The 17,474-nt window shown below is 39.4% G+C and overlaps 1 protein-coding gene across 1 annotated transcript in view; it reads left to right on the top strand.

Annotated features, from left to right (window-relative positions):
- The window catches only part of LOC124722902 (DNA polymerase zeta catalytic subunit), a 218,040-nt gene that overhangs the window by 120,237 nt on the left and 80,329 nt on the right, over window positions 1–17,474 (top strand). Inside the window, exon 16 of the mRNA XM_047248042.1 lies at window positions 12,956–13,134. Within this exon, the coding sequence (XP_047103998.1) occupies window positions 12,956–13,134 (179 nt within the window). The remainder of the gene's footprint in view (window positions 1–12,955; window positions 13,135–17,474) is intronic.

Here is a 17,474-nt window from a genome sequence, read left to right as displayed (position 1 = left end):
AAAGCACTTATAACAAGTTCCCTGAATTTGCCGTCTTCCAAAAAATCTGTTGGACTCAAATTATACTTGAAACCAAGAGCTAGAAGAAACCCATAGTGGAAATCTTTGAAATGTTTAGTGAGACAAGGAAAGTATATCAAAAAGACAGCTTAGACATCATAGAAGGGGGAGTCTTCATTTGCAGTTGGCAGAAATAATATGTCTATCATGGTTGAAATTGATTATGATTGCAAAGTTATCTGGAAATGCTAAAGTGGCATAGATGAATTCATTGCTGTAACAATTGTAAAATCATTCAAAGAATGTCTACGCTCAGTAGTGCAAATGTACCCTGATCTAACAGTATCAGTTGGAACCAATGTTAGCCTACTGATTACAGGCTTGAGATGTCTGTGGAATCATTGCAAGTGGTACATACAGCCTTGTGAAGAAGTTCTGAATGCTTTATCCAAAAACTGTCATGAGCAATTAATGCAATGACCCACATGCAATGAAAATATTTTAGACCTCATAACTACAAACAGGTCTGACCTTAATGACAGTGTCAATATAGAGACAGGGATTAGCAATCACAATGTAATCATAGCCATGATGATAGCTAAAGCTAATGAATAGATCAATAAGGTTAGGAGAGTTTTTAAGTTAGAAAGACCAGATGAGCAGTTGTTAGCATCCCACTTAGATAATGCATGGATATAAGTTAGTTCCAATATGATAGACATAGAGTAATTACACGCAAGCCCACCCAGCTAGCCACTCCGTCTAATGCGCTGCTTCTCGAACTGGAAGGTGTGCTGGTGCCCGGTGGATTAGTGTCGAGGTCTGGTGTGCCAGCCAGCCTGTGGATGGCTTTTAAGGTGGTTTTCCATCTGCCTCGGCGAAAGCAGTCTGGTTCCCCTTATTCTGCCTCAGTTACACTATGTCAGCGACTGCTGCTCAAACACTTTCTCCACGTATGCATACACCATAATTACTCTACCATGCAAATTTGGGGTGACACTCATCTGGTGTGAGATGTTCCGGGGGGGTAGGGGTAGGGGGGGGGGCTGTCATTGCTCTGGGGGCCAAACTGCACAATAACCCTGGGTTCGGTGTGGGGCGATGGTGGGATGGGTGGACTGCAGTGGCCTGTTGTGGGGTTGTGAACCACTGAGAGCTACGGCAGGACAAAGCCTCTCCTATGTTTCTAGGTCCCCAGTTTAATACACAATACGCAAATTCACAACTGTAGGCAGATCTAAACCTGATTGTGAATCACACTCAGGAGAAGTATGTGTCAAGTAAGCCTGTTAAGGACAGGAAAGACCCATCATAGTTTATAATAAATTTTAGAAAATGTTGAGAAAACAGAGATTCTAGCACTATGGTTTCAAAAAATAATGTACAAATTTGTAGAAATTCATATGTCTATTAAAAGATTGATGCACGAAGTCTATGACAACCTCCACCACCATACCTTAGTGAAAGAGCTTCCCAAGAATCCCAGAAAATTCTGCTCCTAAGTAAAATACCAAAGTGGGCTGAAGGTTTGTATCCAGTCACTCATAGGTCAGTCACATGTGACAATAGAAAGGCAAGATGAAGTCTTAAATTTCATGTTTTAAAAATTGTTAGCAGTGGAGAATTATGTGGAAATACCACTGTTTGACAGACACACAAACTCCCAGATAGAGAACGTACAAATTGGCATCCCTGGTGGTAAAAAGGACCTGAAAGAGTTGAAAACTAGTAGGTTGCCAGGTCCAGATGGAAATGAATTGGCCTTTACAGAAAGTACTCTTTGGCATTTGGCCCATATTTCGCTTGCATTTGTTCAAATATCTCACTCAGTTAAAAGTTGCAAGCGACTTTAAAAACGCACGGGTGACTCCCATCTATAGGAATGCTAAAAGAATGAACCCACAAACAGTTTGCTACAGAATTCTTGAACATATTCTAAGTTCAAATGACTTAAATTTCCTTGAGAAAGAAAAAGCATCTGCCCACGACCCAACATGGATTTAAAAAGTATCGCTCTTGCAAAATTCAGTTAGTCCTTAGTCTTGCACACTATTGGTGAAGAGCAACAGACAGGTTCCATATTTCTAAATTTGCGGAAGTTGTGTGACATAATGTCATAAGACACTGTTGACAAACATTCAAGCATACAGAATGGGTTATAACCCATTACATTGTCCTGTAAAAAGAGTGTTCATCAGAGACAAAGGTATCATCAGGAGTGCCCCGGGAAAGTGTGACAGAACCACTATTGCTCTCTGTATACATAAACGATCTGTCAGATAGTGTGGGTAGCGATCTGTGATTGTTTTGTTGATGATGTTTTAGTGTACAGGAAAGTGCCACCTTTGAATGACTACAGGAGGATACAAGTTGACTTGGGTAGAATTTCTGCTTTTTCTGATGAGTGGCAGTTTGCTCTAAAAAAAGGCAAAATGTAAGTTAACACAGAATAATGGGAAAAACAATTCTGTAATGTTCATCGCAAAGTGATGTGAAATGGATTGAGCACATAAGATCAGTTGTAATGAAGGTAGATGGTCGACTTTGATGTATCAGGCGAATAGCTCATCTAGAAAGGAGACCACACACAAAACACTTGTGTGACCCATTCTTGAGCACTGCTCAAGTATTTACAGTCCCCACCAGGTCACATTAAAGAGAGACATCAAAGCAGTTCAGAGGCATGTTTTTAGATGTGTTACCAAGAGGTTCAATCAACACATGAAAGTTACAGAAATTTCTCAATGAACTGAAATTGATGTTCCTGGAGGGAAGATGATGATCTTTTCTTGAAACAGTGTTGAGATAGGTTAGAGAACCTGCATTTGCAGCAGGCTGCAGAATGATCCCACTGCCACTAACATACATTTCATATAAGGACCTCAAACACAAGATAAGAGAACTCAGGGCTCATACAGAATCATATAGATAGTCATATTTCCCTTGATCCATTTGTGAATGGAACAGGAAAGGCATAACTAGCAGTAGCATGAGGTACCCCCTGCCATGCACGTATGGTGGCTTGCAGATATGTATTTAAATGTAGATGTAATTGTAGCATCCATACACCATACAGTGGCTTGCAGATATGTATTTAAATGTAGATGTAAATGTAGCATCTCTGAGAGCTCCAGTACAAGACAGGCCTAGAAGCCATGAGCTTCCACTTCCGTCAGTCTCCATGCATCATCATTTGACCAACAGGATGTCTTCTCGGTTGACTGTCGTTAATGTGGCTTGATTCCGTACAACCTGGTAAACAGAACCTGTACTCCACTTATAATATCCTGCCACTCCTTGAGATGTGGAGAGTGGAGATGATATTATTTGTAGGGTACATCATTCGGCTTTCAGCTGCCTCGACTCCAGGGGTCACGGCTATCACTTCACGTGGAGATGGCCATTGGACCTTCTCAGGAAATAAATATTGGTTCAGCTGTTGAATCTGTGATTCATATATGATTACTAAAGCTTCCAGGTATCAGTTTTTGAATACAATTCTTACATCTTATTTATGGAACTTGATTCTGATTTTGAACCTTTCCTTGATTGTTTGTTGTTTTGTAAGACGAGTATATCTTTGTTCATTACTCCTGTTTTGGGCTCACATTACTTGTAGTTACTTCTTTCTCTCTCACATGTATTCTTGGCCATCAACTTAGTCCCTATTTTGGTGCACAGCCATGTTAGTGTCAGGCTACAACACAAAAGTAGAAAGATGCTAAAACACTGAATCCACAAAGTCATGTTAGTCCATCAGGGAAAGTAAGTTTATTGAATCATGACAGCAGAAGCTATTGCTGCTACAATAAGTTGGTTTCATTTTCCATCAATCCTTTGTACGATTAATGGTAATGATTTGGAATGAGTCATTTTACATTCACAAATTACAAAAGTAGAAATTATTCTGATAGTAGAAAGAGTTGCCAGGAAGAAACTTTTTTCAATTTGTTTTCAAATATCACTATGCTGTCTGTCAGACAGTTTATATCATTGATCAAAAATTTTGGTGACAGCATTGTGCACCTCCTTTTGGTGCTAAAGGCAATGTTAATGTGGAGTAATGAATGTCATTTAGTCTTCTGGCATTGTGATTATGTACATCATTGTTCCTTTTGAACTGCACTGGATTACTTACAAAAAATTTCTTGAAGGAATAAATGTATTTTGGAGCAATACTAAAAATGCATATCTCCTTAAGTAGATGTCTACAAGATGATCACATGTCATCACCATGTATTATTCTGACAGCACATTTTTGAGCAATGAGCACTTCCTTTTTAAAGCTGAGTTACCGCAGAACAATATTCCATATGGCATTAAGAATGAAAATATGCAAATTATGTCCACTTATTGATTTGTCTCTCCCGAATATTTACAATGATTTGAAGTCCAAATGTGGCTGAACTAAGTTGTTTTAGGATTCCAAAGTTCAAATTTTCATCCATTTGGGCACCTAAAAAGTTTGAAGTTTCCACCCTAGTTATAATTTACTCACCATGTGTCACACTTTTCATTGGTTTAGTACCTCTAGATGTGCAGGATGGAATATATTGTGTCTTTTTCAAATTGAGAGTGATTACATACTTTTTCTCCTGTTGCTGTATGCATCTACATCTACATCTAGATCTATATACATACTCATCAAGCCACTGTACAGTCCACGGTGGAGGTTGTGGAGGTTACCCTGTACCACTACTAGTCATTCCCTTTCCTGTTCCACTCGCAAATAGAGTGAGGGAAAAATGACTATATGCCTCCGTACCAGCCCTAATCTCTCTAATCGTATCTTATATGTTGCCAGCAGTAGAACTGTTCTGCAGTCAACCTCAAATGCTAGTTCTCTAAATTTTCTCAGTAGTGACACTCAAAAAAAAAATGTCACCTTCCCTTTAGTGATTCCCATCTGAGTGCTCGAAGCATCTCCATAATACTTGCATGTTGCATGAATCTACCTGTAACAAATCTTGCAGCCCACTTCTGATCTGCTTCGATGTCTTCCTTTAATTTGACCCGGTGTAGATCTCAAACACTCGAACAGTGCATAACAGTGAGTCGCACTATTGTCCTGTATGCGGTGTCCTTTACAGATGAACCATACTTTCCTAAAATTCTCCCAATAAACCAAAGTCAACCATTCACCTTTGCTACTAGAGTCCTTACATGCTCATTCCATTTCATATTGCTTTGCAACATAACACCTCAATATTTAATCGACATGACTGTGTCAAGCAGCACACTACTAATGCCGTAGCTCAACATTATGAGTTTGTTTTTCCTACTCATCTGCATTAACTTACATTTTTCTACATTTAGAAATAGCTGCCATTCATCGCACCATCTAGAAATTTTGTCTAAATCATGTTGCATCCTCCAACAGCCACTCAATGACGACACTTTCATGTACACCAGAGTATCATCAGCAAACGGCAACAGACTACTGCTTGCCCTGTCCACCAGATCATTTATGTATATAGAAAATGAAGTGGTCCTGATGATAACCTCATCTCTGATGGACACTCGCCATCAAGGACAACGTACTGGGCTTTGCTGAAATCGAGGAATATGGAATCCACCTGTAGGCCTTTATCCATAGTCCACAAGATATGTTGTGAGAGAAGGGCAAGCCAACTTTCATACAGGTGTGCTTTCTAAAATTATGTTGATTTGTAGACAGAAGCATTACCCTCTCAAGGAAATTTATTGTATTCGAACTGAGAATATGTTCAAGGAATCTGCAGCAAACCAATGTTAATGACATTTGTCTGTAATTTTGCAGGTCTTTTCTTTTATCCTTATTAAATACAAGAGTCACTTGTGCTTTTCTCACTTGGGACTTTGCTCTCGGCGAGAGATTGGCGATAAACGCAAGCTAAGTAAGGTGCAAATGCTGTAGGGTACTCTTTGTAAAACTGTATTGGGATTCCGTCAAGGCCTGATGACTTAATTGCTTTCAATTCTTTCAGTTGTTTCTCTATGCCGGTGATGATTATTTTATATACCGGAGTCTGTGTAATGCTCAAATGATGGTATGTTTGTACAAGTCTCATGTGCAGACAATTTCTTAAATGTGAATTTAAAACTTTGGCTTAACTTTAGGTATCGTCTACTGCCACACCAGCCTTAGAGCCTTAGAGCCACGTAACAGTTTTATGTAGGACCAGAATTTTCTTGGGTTCTTGGCAAGATCTTTTGATGAGCTATTATGGCGGTGTTGTTGTAAGCTTCACACATAGGTCTTTTTGCAGATGCACGAATTTCTATTAACTTTCACCTGTCATCATTTGCGCATTCTCTTTTGAACCAAGAATGCAACAGCCTTCGCTTCCCCAGTATTTTTCAAATTTCGTTGTTACACCATGGTGAATCTTTTCTGTCATTAATATTTGGCATATAATTCTCCAGAGTATGATTTACAATCTATTTAAAATTTGCCCATAATTCCTGTGTCCATCATATTGGAACTAAATGATGTCAGTTCAATGTCTAAGTAGGATGCTAACAACTGCATATCTGCCCTTTGTAACAGAAATACTCTTCTAGCCTTCTTGACTGATTTATTAACTTTAGTAACCAAAGTTACTATGATGACATCATGGTCACTAATCCCTGTCTCTATACTGATGCCATCGATTATGTCAGACTGTTCATAACTACAAGGTCTAAATTTCCATTGCATGTGGGCTGTCGAACTAGCTGTGCAAGACAGTTTTCAGAAAATGTGTTAAAAATAATTTTGCAACACTGACTGTTCCCCCTGCAATGACACCAAAAACGTCCCAGTCTATACTTGGTAGGTTAAAGTTACATCCAACTAATATTGCATGATCTGGGTATTTCCGCACTTTTGACCATACTCTTTCTTACAGTGGCTCTAAAACCATCACAGCAGAATCAAGTGGTGAGTAAAATCGTCCAACAATTAACTTAATTTCACCTAGACTAATTATACGTGACCAGATAACTTTCCTGTAACACTCAAATTCAACCTGAATAGAGACAATATTTTTGTCACCTGCAATGAACACATCCCCACCTATGGCATCTAATCTGTCTTTTTGATGTACATTCCACAAATTGCTAAATATCTCACAACTTTCTGCTTCAGGTTTCAACCAGCTGTCAGCTCTATGTTTGGATTGTTTACAATACTAATGCAGTTTTCAGAAAATGTGTGTGGGACTGCGACTGCTGTGCTCGGATGCGAGCTGAGTTGGCATCCCTTCGCTCCCAGCTTCAGGCAGTGTTGACTTCGGTCACACAGTCTGAGGCTGTTGCCTATGGGCATCACTTTGGAGGTCCGGATGGGGGTTTGTCGGGGACGGCCAGCTCATCCCACGCATCCCCTGATCAGACTACGGCTGTGGCTGCCCGGGATACTGCCCACAGTGAGGCTAACTCCTCACCCGTGGTAGAGTGGGAGGTCGTCTTGAGGTGTGGCAGGGGGCGAAAGACATTCCGGAGAGCTGAACGGAAGACCTCTCCAGCTTGTCTGACGAACCGGTTTCAGGCTCTGTCTCCGGCTGATACTGATCTTCAGCCGGACATGGCTGCTTGTCCTGGTTGAGAGGTTGCCCCTCAGTCTGCAAGATCTGGGCGGTCGCAGAGGGTGGGCTTACTGGTAGTTGGGAGATCCAACGTCAGGTGCTTAATGGGGCCCCTTGGGGATATGGCTGCAAGGCAGAGGAAGAAAACCAATGTGCACTCCATGAGCATACTGTGGGGGGGGGGGGGGGGGGGGGGAGAGTCATTCCAGATGTGGAAAGGGTCCTTCCAGATACCATGAAGGGTACAGGGTGCACCCATCTGCAGGTGGTGGTCGCTCATGTCGGCACCAATGATGTGTGTCGCTATGGATCGGAGGAAATCCTCTCTGACTTCTGGCGGCTATCTGATTTGGTGAAGACTGCCAGTCTTGCTAGCGGGATGAAAGCAGAGCTCACCATCTGCAGCATCGTCGACAGGACTGACTGCGGACCTTTGGTACAGAGCCGAGTGGAGGGTCTGAATCAGAGGCTGAGATGGTTCTGTGACTGTGTGAGCTGCAGATTCCTCGACTTGTGCCATAGGGTGGTGGGGTTTCGGGTTCTGCAGGATAGAGGCAGTTTTTTTAGGTTAGATGGCGTCAGGCAAGTACAGAAAGGGCAACAGCCTCAAAGGGTGCGAGGCAAAGTCAGGACATGCGGGGACCAAGCAGCAATCGGTATTGTAATTGTAAACTGTCAAAGCTGTGCTAGTAAAGTACTGGAACTTCAAGTGCTGATAGAAAGCACCAAAGCTGAAATCATTATAGGTATGGAAAGCTGGCTGAAGCCAGAGATAAATTCTGCCAAAATTTTTACAAAGGCACAGACGGTGTTTAGAAAGGATAGATTGCATGCAACTGGTGGTGGCATGTTTGTCGCTGTTAGTAGTAGTTTATCCTGTAGTGAAATAGAAGTGGATCGTTCCTGTGAATTATTGTAGGTGGAGGTTATACTCAACAACTGAGATAGGTTAATAATTTGCTCCTTTTACTGACCTCCCGACTCAGCAGCATTAGTGGCAGAACAACTGAGAGAAAATCTGGAATACATTTCACATAAATTTCCTCAGCATGTTATAGTCTTAGGTGGAGATTTCAATTTACCAGATATAAACTGGGACACTCAGATGTTTAGGACGGGTGGTAGGGACAGAGCATCGAGTGACATTATACTGAGTGCGCTATCCGAAAATTACCTCAAGCAATTAAACAGAGAACTGACACGTGGAGATAACATCTTAGACCTACTGATATCAAACAGATCCGAACTTTTCGACTCTGTAAGCATAGAACAGGGAATCAGCGATCATAAGGCCATTGCAGCATCCCTAAATATGGAAGTAGATAGGAATATAAAAAAAGGGAGGAAGGTTTATCTGTTTAGCAAGAGCAATAGGAGGCAGATTTCACACTACCTAACAGATCAAAATGAAAATTTCTGTTCCGACACTGACAACGTTGAGTGTTTATGGAAAAAGTTCAAGGCAATCGTAAAATGCGTTGTAGATAGGTATGTGCCGAGTAAAACTGTGAGGGATGGGAAAAACCCACCATGGTTCAACAACAAAGTTAGGAAACTACTGCAAAAGCAAAGAGAGCTTCACTGCAAGTTTAAACGCAGCCAAAACCTCTCAGACAAACAGAAGCTAAATTATGTCAAAGTTAGCGTAAGGAGGGCTATGCATGAAGCGTTCAGTGAATTCGAAAGTAAAATTCTATGTACTGACTAGACAGAAAATCCTAGGAAGTTCTGGTCTTATGTTAAATCAGTAAGTGGATCGAAACAGCATATCCAGACACTCAGGGATGATGATGGCATTGAAACAGAGGATGACACGTGTAAAGCTAAAATACTAAACACCTTTTTCCAAAGCTGTTTCACAGAAGAAGACCGGACTTCAGTTCTCTAAATTCTCACATGAACGAAAAAATGGCTGACATCGAAATAAGTGTCCAAGGAATAGAAAAGCAACTGAAGTCACTCAACAGAGGAAATTCCACTGCACCTGACGGGATAGCAATTCGATTCTACACAGAGACGCGAAAGAACTTGCCTCTCCTTCTAACAGCCGTGTACTGCAAGTCTCTAGAGGAACAGAAGGTTCCAAATGATTGGAAAAGAGCACACGTAGTCCCAGTTTTCAAGAAGGGTTGTTGAGCAGATGCGCAAAACTATAAGCGTATATCTCTGACATCGATCTGTTGTAGAATTTTAGAACATGTTTTTTGCTCACGTATCATGTCATTTCTGGAAACCCAGAATCTACTCTGTAGGAATCAACATGGATTCCGGAAACAGCGATCGTCTGAGAGCCAACTCGCTTTATTTGTACATGAGACCCAGAAAATATTAGATACAGGCTTCCAGGTAGATGCCATTTTTCTTGACTTCCGGAAGGCGTTCGATACAGTTCTGCACTGTCACCTGATAAACAAAGTAAGAGCCTAGGGAATATCAGACCAGCTGTGTGGCTGGATTGAAGAGTTTTTAGCAAACAGAACACAGCATGTTGTTCTCAATGGAGAGATGTCTACAGACGTTAAAGTAACCTCTGGCGTGCCACAGGGGAGTGTTATGGGACCATTGCTTTTCACAATTTAAATATAAATGACCTAGTAGATAGTGTTGGAAGTTCCATGCGGCTTTTCACGGATGATGCTGTAGTATACAGAGAAGTTACAGCATTAGAAAATTGCAGTGAAATGCAGGAAGATCTGCAGCAGATAGGCACTTGGTACAGGGAGTGGCAACTGACCCTTAACCTAGACAAATGTAATGTATTGCGAATACATAGAAAGGAGGATCCTGTATTGTATGATTATATGGTAACGGAACAAACACCGGTAGCAGTTACTTCTGTAAAATATCTGGGAGTATGCGTACGGAACGATTTGAAGTGGAATGATCATATAAAATTAAGTGTTGTTAAGGCGGGTGCCAGGTTGAGATTCATTGGGAGAGTCCTTAGAAAATGTAGTCCATCAAGAAAAGGAGGTGGCTTACAAAACACTCGTTCGGCCTATACTTGAGTATTGCTCATCAGTGTGGGATCCGTACCAGGTCGGGTTGACAGAGGAGATAGAGAAGATCCAAAGAAGAGCGAGTTTCGTCACAGGGTTATTTGGTAAGCGTGATAACGTTACGGAGATGTTTAGCAAACTAAAGTGGCAGACTTTGAAGGGGGGCACTCTGCATCGTGGTGTAGCTTGCTGTCCAGGTTTTGAGAGGGTGCGTTTCTGGATGAGGTATAGAATATATTGCTTCCCCCTACTTATACCTACCGAGGAGATCACGAATGTAAAATTAGAGAGATTCGAGCGCGCACAGAGTCTTTCTGGCAGTCGTTCTTCCCGTGAACCATACGCGACTAGAACAGGAAAGGGAGGTAATGACAGTGGCACGTAAAGTGCCCTCCGCCACACACTGTTGGGTGGCGTGTGGAGTATAAATGTAGATGTAGATCCCTAAAAAGACTAATTCTGCTTGTATATTAGGTGGAAGGTCATTTACATATATAAGAAACAATATTGGACCTAAGATTGAGCATTGTGGACCCCCACGTGTGATTTCTTTCCAGTCAGAAGAATATCCTCTACCTCTTCTTCTTAGGTCTTCAGCCATCAGGTTGGTTACCAGCAGTTCTCCATGCATGTCTGTCTCCAGTCTTCCTCTTGGGAGCGGTATAGGTGATGCAGCTGGTATCCTCCTTGCTTAGATTGTTTAAATTATTATCTGTAACTTTTTGCAATCTTTTGGTCAGAAATGACATTATCCGTTGGTTGTATGTAATTCCATAAAACTTCAGTTTATCCAGGGCAATATTGGGATTCACACAGTCAAGTGCTTGTAAAATTTGGTGAGTGGTTGTGTAAGTGGCATTCTCAGTTGAGCAATTCTTCTGAATTGTAAATTGTCGTCCACTAAGCATATTATTGTTGCTCAGGTGGGATACAATTGTAGAGTACACATCCTCAAAAGCAACAGCAAATTCAGAGAGAGCTCAAATTACTACAGAAACAACAGAGCAACCTGCTGAAATTAATAATAAAGCAGAATAATGTTTCACCATTAACATCAGCAATGTGTTGTCAGCAGCTACATTCCACTGTTTGACGATTTCAAGGAAGCTTGGAATACATACCGCCAGTAGTGTCTGCTGTTTTGCAAGGCTAGTAATATTTCTTATACTCATGTTCAGAATGCTTCATTATTGTGTTCCAGTGTTTAAGTTTATGAACTGGTTTTCAAATATTGACAACTTATACAACCTAACATCTTCTTGTTTGGCATGTTGTGCAATTTGTTGTCCACTCGTTTTAAATGCAGGCACATGTAGTGACTACTGTACCAAGTTTCAGCCAGTGCCAGAAGAAAGCAAGCCTGTCACATAAATCCTGGTTGCCCGATCCACAAGGTCTTGGTCAACAGTGCAATTTTCTTTGCTGACACTGCAATAAGTCTTATGCCAAATCATTAATTTGAGGTGTGATGCTGCATCCAGCTCGCAGGTATGAAGTTTGGGCTAGCACTCTTTACAGAGTTTGAACCTAGTCTAAGCAAGGTTCTTCACATAGTGCAGACTTTTGAAAGTGCATCAGTGACAAAATGTGTTTTTGACATTGACTTGTTAGTTCCACAATGTGCATCTGTCATCCCTACAGTCAGTAGGTGACGGGATGTCATCACATGCAGACTCCACACCACCAACACACAAAGGGGCAACAGTGACATAAGTAAAACTGTGACATCATGTAGATATAGCTTCTAGTAGAAGTACTAACAGTTGTAAAAGTACTAACAGTTGTCTTAGTGATAGGTCACAAAACATAGCACAAGTAAGAAAACCCTGCACTGTGTGTTAATGCAGAAACAGCCAGCACACTTACCCAGAGGACTCCGCCATGTGTTTTACTATCGAAGAACATGGGCATGTGACGGCCATCCATCAGAGTCACCCAGTGCTTTCACCAAAGTGCAGCACCACACTACCATCAGTTGATACCAGAATGTCTTTCAAACTGATGAATAGAGAATAGGAAGGAATGAAAAGCAACAAAATGTTTCTGTATTCAAAGAGAACTGTGTATTACTATAAATTAAGATGCATGAAAACTATGTGAATTTATTTTCTCCATGTCTCCACTCTATGAAAGTATAACAACATACCTAAAAAAGAGAATTTTTTGGTTGACAATGTTCGGTTGAAATATCACGCTGCGAAATAAACAATGACCGGCTTCAATTGTAAAACACTATCACGTTTTATAGTATCCCAGTCATGACATAATTCTACTGTACAGCTTAAATTTCATGTTGAATCTAACTCTTGTTGTATAAGTGTAATAGTTTTATAGTTTCTGAAATCATTTAATTTATTATAAGTGACAGTTATAACATTATTTATCTTAGCAGCTGATCTTTTTGTACAGGGATTATTGCTGTGAATAAATTTCCTGTGGATTCAGAGAGTGAAACATTCAGAAGTCATCTTTTCAAATCAACAGCTGTTAATTGCAGTGCCTGCATTGTGCCAAATGAGAAAATCCTTCTGCAGGAACTTATAACCTTGGTGAAAACATGGGATCCAGACATTTTGGCAGGATATGAGGTAAAAACATAGTGCATCTCTTTGATTATAAAATATATTGAAAGTTAGCTGTTTACTTGTTACTCTGCTTCAACAGAAGTATTTGTTGTGATTTAAATTATTTTGGGACAAATAATAGTTTAGAAGTGATTATAAATGTAAAGGCAAATAATTTCAGAACATTTATTTGTATGATCTTCTATTTATTTTCATAATTGGGATATTTTGGCACCAGCTTATCTAGTCAGTGGGAATCAGTTGCCAGTTGCCTAACATTTAAGGAAATTCATGGTATACAAGAATAAATATTGAATGCATTTGGTATGCCCAATCATTATTTTTTCTTCAGGAGGATCATAAATAATTTAAGGAGTAAAGGTAACAACTCACCAAATAGTTGAGGTGCTGAGTTCTTGATAGCCACATAAACAAGACTGAGAACATTGCAAGCTTTCATATGAATTTTTCTTCAGAGCTGTACAGTAAACATACAGATGTACAACTTAAACATTGCCATCACAAGAGCTCTGCTGGGGTGAGGGGTTGTTTCATGGAGTGGGTGAGAGGTAAAAGGAGACAAGGTGCACTTACACCCTTCTCTCCACAGTCTCCATCTTCCTCTGTTTCCCTGTCAATCCATGTCTCCATGACAATGTACAATGAACATTACTCCCTGTGTGTGTGTGTGTGTGTGTGTGTGTGTGTGTGTGTGTGTGTGTGTGTGTGTGTGCACAAGTGCGTGCATCCAGTCTATAGTTCTGAAGAAGGGTTCATTCAAAAACTAGCAATATTTCAGTCTTATTTAAGAGCCTATCGACAACTCTGCACTTCAACTATTCAGTGAGTTGTTAGATACATTTCATCAATCATCAAGTAAAACTGAAGTGATGTCAGGTGTTCCACAGGGAACCGTCCTGGGACCTCTGCTGTTCCTGATCTATATAAATGACCTGGGTGACAATCTGAGCAGTTCTCTTAGGTTGTTCGCAGATGATGCTGTAATTTACCATCTAGTAAGGTCATCCAGAGACCAGTATCAGTTGCAAAGCGATTTAGAAAAGATTGCTGTATGGTGTGGCAGGTGGCAGTTGACGCTAAATAAAAAAAAAAAAGTGTGAGGTTATCCACATGAGTTCCAAAATAAATCCGTTGGAATTCGATTACTCGATAAATAGTACAATTCTCAAGGCTGTCAATTCGACTAAGTACCTGGGTGTTAAAATTACAAACAACTTCAGTTGGAAAGACCACATAGATAATATTGTGGGGCAGGTGAGCCAAAGGTTGCATTTCATTGGCAGTACACTTAGAAGATGCAACATGTCCACTAAAGAGACAGCTTACACTACACTCGTTCGTCCTCTGTTAGAATATTGCTGCGCGGTGTGGGATCCTTACCAGGTGGGATTGACGGAGGACATCGAAAGGGTGCAAAAAAGGGCAGCTCGTTTTGTATTATCACGTAATAGGGGAGAGAGTGTGGCAGATATGATACGTGAGTTGGGATGGAAGTCATTAAAGCAAAGACGTTTTTCGTCACGGCGAGATCTGTTTACGAAATTTCAGTCACCAACTTTCTCTTCCGAATGCGAAAATATTTTGTTGAGCCCAACCTACATAGGTAGGAATGATCATCAAAATAAAATAAGAGAAATCAGAGCTCGAACAGAAAGGCTTAGGTGTTCGTTTTTTCCGCGCGCTGTTCAGGAGTGGAATGGTAGGGAGATAGTATGATTGTGGTTCGATGAACCCTCTGCCAAGCATTTAAATGTGAATTGCAGAGGGTTCGATGAACCCTCTGCCAAGCACTTAAATGTGAATTGCAGAGTAATCATGTAGATGTAGATGTAGATGAAAGACTTTCCATTACTCTGTTACTGTAAAGAATTGCTTTGATTAGATAGTTTTGATGCATATAAAGCTTAAAATTACAGAAAATAATAATTTATATTCACATTTTAATTGTTTCTGTACAAACACTGTTTACATATGAGGGCCTTGCACAAATATGGTATTTATATCAATTATTTTTTTATGTTGGTACATATTGTTTAATAGCGTAAGTCAGGTATGAAAGACATTTCAAAAAATCTATTTGTTTATGAAATTTCTTAAAACAATCAGATTGTGTAATTTTTCACTCAAATGAATACACTGTAATACTGTACTTTAAAAAAAAAAAATTCTTTGCTTTGTACAATTTATCACCAGCAGAAACTAATCAAAAGGTAGTGAAAATTTATTAACAGTCCGTTTCTTCACTTTAGGCAAATGTCTGTCTGTGTGATTTTTTAAAAATCATATCTTCTTTTGTTTCCTTTTTTAATGCCTTAATCTCTGCCAGTGATAGACGTAAATGTAATGTACGTGAATTTATACATATCTGTAACGTTTCTAATACAGGTAAATTATTAAACTTTATGCTTCTTTTTGTAGATACTGATATATGTATACAATTATACAATTACTTAATACTTAATTATTCATGGCAGATAATAACAATAAACTCAATTACATAAGGTTTTTCTACCAAACTTTTGACGCGGGTATTGTCAATTTATACATCTTTGTACACTCACTAAACCAAGATGATGCGTTGTCAGACTCACCAGGTGACAATAATGCTATCGAAACTGCTCTCAGAATAAAGTAAAGTGATATGTTCATACTTCTGACAATGTTGTAGTTACCTTGCTTATCCTTGTTAGAGCACTAAACTTCTAAGTCTGAGGACTGGCTGGAATGTAAAAATTCAGACCTTCATAATTATTATTTTATAATTAACTTGGCGTGTACATGTACATTTTATGGGCCAGGGTATGGACTGTTCAAATATATACCATTACTGTAGAAGTGTTCTGCCAGTTCTGTCAGCCACTTCATCAATACCTCTTGAATTTCAGCACTGTCTGCAAAAGTCTTTCTGACAAAATATTTCTGTGAAAAGATCAAATGAAAAGTGCTTGATATGAGTTGTGACCTGTGTGTTGCATGGAGAAACTTGAACTCCTAGCATATTGCAACAGTCCATGTGTGCCACCTCCACCATGTGGATGGGCAAATTTGTGATCTAAACAAATTCCTGACAGCAACATTCATTACCATTCATTTTGAATAACCTGATCCACTTTCCTGTGCACAGAATACAACATTCCTGTAGCTGCCAAAAATTGCATTAAGATACAAATGATAGTACCACACCCATGGATATATCACCTATATTATTCACATGATTAAAGGTACTGGCATATTGGTCTCTCAGATGAATAAAATGTAAACAGTGACACTTACATTTCTGGTGGTGTATGTTGACGAAAATTTCAGTGGACAAACCTTGTAAACTGTTTTTGTGGAAAACTCGGCAGTTTCTTACATCAGCTTAGCTCTCAAAGATACTTCCTAGCCAAACATTGAAAATCGTATATTATGGACTGATTTATCCCTTACTTAATTATGGGAACAAACTATGGGGCTGTGGAGCTGATGCCCACTTAAAAAGAATACTGCTGTTACAGAAATAAGCATGAAGGCCTATACATTTGATAGATCACAGAGATTCATGCCATGACGTGTTCGTGAACCACAAATACTTTGCAATATATTCTTTATACATATTTAAATTAATTGCATTTTTATGAGTCAACCTGTGGAAGTTATTAAGTGCAGTGATGTACGTGATCACAATAACAGGACAAAATACTATTATTTCTCGATAAGAACAGCTTGAAAAATGACAGATATAAGCCCATACATCATTGGTTTGATTTGGTTTAACAAACTACTAAACTCTCGAAGGACATGTACAGAGACTAGTTTTAACACAAAATTAAAATTTTTTCTGATAGAAAAATGTTTATATTCATTCAGTGAATTTTAAGACACCGACTGTAACATAAAACAGTAACATAATAAATGTATAAAACAGATGTAAGATGCAACAGTTGCTGTATATAATATAATTTGTAAGTATAATTATTGTCATACTATTATTTCTGAAATTTGCAAAAGTCATCATTGTGATGACTCAAGGCAAAGAAAATGTAAATAAATTAATACTTTTGGATTAAAAGAGGCCACTGATCATTGAGTTGTTGACAGACACACACAAAAGAAAAAAACTTACTAGCTTTCCGAGTTATTCTATGATGAGTTGCAAAGGATAACTCCAAAAACTTGCAAGTTTCTTTCTTTTGTGTGTGCCTATTGACAATTCAATGCTTCTGTTTATTGCTGAGTGGTCTTCATTAACCGAAAAGTATTTATATTCTGCAAGAACTTTCCTACAACATAAAGAAATAAATATTTTGCAGTCCACCCTAATGATGTATAGTATATGCCTATCCTGACATATTTGTTACTAC

The sequence above is a fragment of the Schistocerca piceifrons genome, chromosome X (assembly GCF_021461385.2).
Source record: "Schistocerca piceifrons isolate TAMUIC-IGC-003096 chromosome X, iqSchPice1.1, whole genome shotgun sequence".
Taxonomy (NCBI): Eukaryota; Metazoa; Arthropoda; class Insecta; order Orthoptera; family Acrididae; genus Schistocerca; species Schistocerca piceifrons.
Note: the sequence above shows the minus strand (reverse complement) of the source record. Positions and strands in the feature narration are given on the sequence as shown.